The sequence below is a fragment of the Bombina bombina genome, chromosome 1 (genome assembly GCF_027579735.1).
Source record: "Bombina bombina isolate aBomBom1 chromosome 1, aBomBom1.pri, whole genome shotgun sequence".
NCBI lineage: Eukaryota > Metazoa > Chordata > Amphibia > Anura > Bombinatoridae > Bombina > Bombina bombina.
The window spans coordinates 1,442,049,288-1,442,055,446 of NC_069499.1; the positions used below are offsets into that span (position 1 = coordinate 1,442,049,288).

The window sequence follows — 6,159 nt, forward strand, 5'->3', positions numbered from 1 at the left end:
AGGGGTTAATAAATATAATATAGGGGTCGGCTGTGTTAGGGGCAGCAGATTAGGCGTACATAGGGATAACGTAGGTTGCGGAGGTGTACGGAGTGGCAGATTAGGGGTTAAAAATAATATGCAGGGGTTAGCGATAGCGGGGGCGGCAGATTAGGGGTTAATAAGTGTAAGGCTAGAGGTGTTTAGACTCGGGGTACATGTTAGGGTGTTAGGTGCAGACTTAGGAAGTGTTTCCCCATAGGAAACAATGGGGCTGCGTTAGGAGCTGAACGCTGCTTTTTTGCAGGTGTTAGGTTTTTTTTAAGTAGTGAATGTAGTCCAGCGCTAGATTAGCACGGGTAGAGTATTTAGTTAAATTCTATAATTCGAATATATTGTATTTTGTGATTGGATAAATGTTTAATGTATGTACTGCAATGTTGTTATTATATATTTATTGTAGGTAATCCTAAGTATTTATCAACATTCAGTTAATAAAAAGATATAAACAGGTATATACAACTGATATATATAAACTTGTTGTCTAATGTGAGCTTCTTATCTATATATATAAAAACTAATAAAACATTTGTATAATTAGACATAAATTTAATAACTTGTTAAAAGCATACATAAAATAAAAAGGGACGTCTCCCTTATAACATTGATTTCATCAGAGAAAACAATTGAATAACTGTAGTATATATTTCCGCTATTTGATAATCAGGTACCTGTTATATAGTGTAACAAATGATAATGTCCAGAAATTGGATTAAAAAAACTTAAAGATCCAAACGAGATGACCTCTCCGCTATTGTGGTGCGTGTGTGTTACCGGTCCGTTAGTGAGATACTGGTATTTAAAAATATGTCATGTGACTTTTCCTATGTCACACTTGTGATCGTAGCTGTTTCAATATAGTTGTAATGTAACCAGTGATCCTTGATATTCTGTCAAGTGCTTATTATGTTGCAATTTTTTTAAACTTTAATCTGTATGTGTATCAGAAGGTGTATTCCCCTATTCCGTGTGTAATTAGGGAGTCTTGGGGGAGATTGCAACTTACGCTGGTCTCTTGGCACACCTGATTTCTCTTTTAGTGTGGTCTTTGCGGTCACATTCAGTGACTTGGATGTTAAACTTTGCGGTCACGTGCAGTGACTATAATGCAATCCTCGCAGTGTGGACTTGGCGGTCACTTGTAGTGGTGGGAATTGAACTCGTGACCTTTAGGGTAAGAGAGGGAGATCTTAACCATTAGGCTATGTGTATCTCACTTTCTGTGTTAGCTTAGTGGACTTGGCGGTCACTTGTAGTGACTGTAATGAGGTCTTTGCGGTCACGGAGGTGACTAGTGGTGGGGTCTTTGCGGTCACAAGTGGTGACTAGGAGTAGAATCTTTAGCGGACATCAGTGATGTTATACAGCAAGGTCTTTGCAGTCACAGATTGTGACTTGCATGTATTAACTTGCGGGTGTATCTTTGCGGTCACAGATTGTGACTTAAAAGTGGTCTTTGCGGTCACTAACAGTGGTGACTTAGAGGAAATCTTTGCGGTCACTAGTAGTGACTAACAGAATGATCTGTATCGTTGGAGATCAAAGTAAAACTTGGCAATCTCTCTGTGCAACTTAGTAGAGCTGATTAGAAACAAATGCAGGTTGTAACAACGTCCAGCTGCAATGTTGCAGGAGGTAATCAGCAAAGGAAGTCTTGTAGTAGTTTTCTTTCCTTTCTTGGCAATTATAACAGCAATCAAAATAAAAACATAAAGTGCAGAGTGACAACAGTTTCAAGGTCAACGCGTTTCGCCCTTAGGCTTTATCTTGATGTCAAGGGCGAAACGCGTTGACCTTGACACTGTTGTCACTCTGCACTTTATGTTTTTATTTTGATTGCTGTTTTAATAGTCTCTCACTAACGGACCGGTAACACACACCCGCCACAATAGCGGGGAGGTCATCTCGTTTGGATCTTTAAGTTTTTTTAATCCAATTTCTGGACATTATCATTTGTTACACTATATAACAGGTACCTGATTATCAAATAGCGGAAATATATACTACAGTTATTCAATTGTTTTCTCTGATGAAATCGATGTTATAAGGGAGACGTCCCTTTTTATTTTATGTATGCTTTTAACAAGTTATTAAATTTATGTCTAATTATACAAATGTTTTATTAGTTTTTATATATATATAGATAAGAAGCTCACATTAGACAACAAGTTTATATATATCAGTTGTATATACCTGTTTATATCTTTTTATTAACTGAATGTTGATAAATACTTAGGATTACCTACAATAAATATATAATAACAACATTGCAGTACATACATTAAACATTTATCCAATCACAAAATACAATATATTCGAATTATAGAATTTAACTAAATACTCTACCCGTGCTAATCTAGCGCTGGACTACATTCACTACATATCAACCACTGTTTTCTTAGAGGGGAATACATTAGTCTAGCAGGGTCAATTCTCCAGCGCCTCATCTTTCTCACTACCAGGTTTTTTTTAAGCTCAAACTGCCCCATTGTTTCCTATGGGGGAATCGTGCATGAGCACGTTTTTGAAGCTGGCCGCGTCTGTAAGCAACGCTGGTATTGAGAGTTGCAGTGGCGGTAAATATGCCTGTACTCTCCCTTTTTGGAAAAAACCACGCGTACCTAACGCACCCCTTTGGCCGCAAAACTCTAAATCTAGGCGTTAGATTTTTTTAAAATTTTTCGTAGGATTTGGGTTTTTTTTAGTTGTAATTTTGATTTTTTTAAATTTGTTTCTTAGTGTTAAGTTTTTTAAATTTGTAATTTAGATATTTTAATTGGTAGTATTTTTTTTATTATATTAGTTATGTTAGGTTAATTTATAGTTTAATGTTAGGTTTATATTTATTTCACAGGTAAGTTTTTATTTATTTAAATAGAGTTATATTGTAATTTTAATTTAAAGTTAGGGGGTGTTAGGTTTAGGGGTTAATAGCTTAAATTAGTGTTTTGTGATGTTGGGCCGGCGGTTTAGAGGTTAATAGGTTTATTTAGTGGCGGAGATGTGGGAGGCCAGAGGTTTCAGGTTATTAACTTTATTTAGTGGCAGCGATATCGGGGAGCGGCGGTATAGGGGTTAATAACTTTATTATAGTGGAGGCAAAATCTGGTTATGGGGGAATAGGGGTTAATATATTTAAACAGTGTTGACGGACGATGTGGGAGGGCAGCAGATTAGGGATTAATAACTTTATTGAATAGTCGCGATGTAGGTGGGTGGCAGATTAGGGGTAAATAGATTTAATATAGTGTTTGTGATGCAGGAGGGTGGTGGTTTTGCTGTTAATAGATAGTTTATAGGTGTTAGTGTACTTTGTATGCATTTTTGTGGAGCAAAACTCATAACTACTGCTTTCAGATGGCAGTATGGATTGTGTTGTTACAGGCTATAACACAAGCATTTTAGCCTCACTGCACAATCTGTAATACCAGCACTATGGAAATAACATGCAAAAATGTCATTTTATTGAGTTGGGGGTTTGATGTTGCATTACAGGCTAAAATGCTTGCGGTGTAGCTATACTGACATGACCCCCAATAGCGGCGTTACTGTTTTTACGCAGAAATTGGCATTTTTTCATTGTTAAAAGCTGTAATGTAAAACGCGTAATCTGCTTGCAGCATGAGGCTGCTTGTGTTTTGAGTTATTGTTTATTTTACTATAGCAGTTTGTTCTTTTGCTATACTGGTTTGACTTTTGGTTTTCCTGACAATGCTTCTTTATTAATCCCTTGATTTGGACTAACTTGGTATTATAGCTTTACCTTATTTTGTGGACTCTGCATTAGTTTAATGATTCTGTATTGTTTTCTCTGTAAGGCTTTGAGCTGGACTCTCTGAGTTTTCTATTACGTTGTATTCCTTTGATATCAGGAGATTCGTGCAAGGGTTGTCTTTGTCTGGATAGTGAGACAACTTTTACAAAGGAACATTTTCCTTTTATATTTATATTTATATATCAACATTTGCTTTCTAGTCCTTTTTTGTTGTTTTATTTTGTAGGTGCTGATTAAAGTTTTAGAGAGAGTTCAGTTAGTCTAATTGTTCTTTTACCACTAGCCCTTGTTTGGTCACTGTGTATTACTTGCAATGTCCCAGTAAAGGTTTGTTGTGAGTTGGACCTCTCAACAATTGATTCCAGCTTGTTTTTTTCTGAAACAACAGTACCCCCCTAATGCTGGTAAAGATGTGGGCCCGGCCAGGAAAATGGTTTGCTGTTTGTTACACAAAGAGAGAGCTAAAATAGACTACTACCTAATTGATCCTCTAGACCTACTTATAGGTACAGCATGCCTTACCGCAGCAGGTAAAGAAAGCAATCTCCAGTTATGATGCAATCTAATATATCTAATCATATAATACTGCCTATGTGATTCTCTCCTACATTTAAAAGCTGTAAATAAGTGTAGGTAAATATTTGAAAAGATGGCTATAAGTACATGTTGAGGACATTTATGCCAACAAAATTTATTTAATGCTGCAATATGTTCTATAACATTTCATATAAAATACATATAGTCAATGCAAAAGATATACTATACAAAAAATATTCTATTTTCTTCGTAAATCAAACAATCTTAAGTAATCATCTAAAATATTTTTAGACATACTACTTCCAGTTTCTTTTTTTTAATTGATAATGAAAAAAAATAGATGATCATTCTATTTTCTAGAAAAGTTAAAACATTTGTGAACTTATTTACATTTTGCAAGTTGCATTAAAGGTTTAATTTTCTTAATAGCTCCCTTTACATCTTTGTTTCTTAAGGTATAAATGAAAGGATTTAAGAGGGGAATAACTATGGTGTACATAAGGGCAAGGAATTTGTCATGTTGGCTACCTTTTGGTCTTATGTACACAATGATTACTGTACCATAAAAAAGACTAGCTACAATTAGATGAGAAGAACAGGTGGTAAAAGCTTTATGTTTACCTTCTGCACTTTTAATTTTTGAAATTGTAATAATGATATGGACATAAAATCCCACAATAGCAGTGAAGGGGGAAATACTTCCAAAAACTGCAGCAATGCTTGTAACCACATTGCTAATAAAGGCATCTGAGCAAGCCAAATTTTGTAATGGGGCCAGGTCACAGAAAAAATGGTTTATTTCATTTGGTCCACAAAATTCAAGGTTGGCTGTCAAAATTGTAGGTATTAAGACAATAACAGAACTAATAATCCATGACATTGCTGCTAACTCAATACAGAACAAACTGCTCATAATAGCTCCATAATGTAGAGGGTTATTAATGGCTAAGTCTCGGTCAAAAGCCATGACTGCAAGAAGATAGCATTCTGTGACCCCAAGGGAATTAAAGGCATACAACTGCGTAAAGCATCCAATGAAAGATATCATTTTGTTCACTGTAATGAGATTAGAAAGAAGTTTTGGAACAGTCACAGACACAAAAGAAATTTCTAACGCAGCAAATATACTAATTAAAAAATACATTGGAATATGAAGATTGATCTCAGTCTTAACTAGGGCAATGATAGCAAAGTTTCCACCAACAGTTATGATATACATCAGCAAAATAATAATAAAAAATAATATCTGAAAGTGATGAAAGCTGGAAAATGACGTGAGTATAAATTCTACCACCATGGTCTTGTTAACATCTTCCATTGTGTTTTAAAATAATATCTGTAAGAAAGAAAACAAAATCTTCAATATTTGCAAAATTAACATAACCCAGGTAATAAGGTAAATGGTAGTGGAATTCTAGCCTTTTAGCATTTGAGCCAAGCATTTCAAATAAAACTTTCAACTAAGTGTTGCAGTATTTTCAGTTTAAAATGATTTAAAATCCTGCACAAAAGTTGTGTGTTTTGCTAGAAACTCATAACTGCCATCTTGTTTTTAGCTCAAGACAAAATGCTTTTAACAAACAAGAAAAATAAAGTTTAAAAGAATCTTTGTGAAAGTTGTCAATGCCCAAATATCAATAGAAAAACTGTGCATAGTCCGTCCATCCAGACAAGCTAAAAGATGCATTTAGAAGGGTTAGCAGTGGTGTGGATGGAAACAGAGTGCAATAGTTAATAAAATCCAAAACTAAGCAGTCTCTTTTTCAAACCAAATTTTATGATGCCTGTACTGCTTGTGACAATCACAA

The 6,159-nt window shown here is 35.0% G+C and overlaps 1 protein-coding gene across 1 annotated transcript; it reads right to left on the bottom strand.

The window, feature by feature from the left end:
* Positions 1 to 4,733: 4,733 nt before the first annotated feature.
* On the bottom strand, positions 4,734 to 5,669 carry LOC128665984 (olfactory receptor 482-like). Its single transcript, XM_053720310.1, has one exon. It carries the CDS (start codon positions 5,667 to 5,669, stop codon positions 4,734 to 4,736), a length of 936 nt encoding a protein of 311 aa, XP_053576285.1.
* Between the last annotated feature and the right edge of the window lie 490 nt (positions 5,670 to 6,159).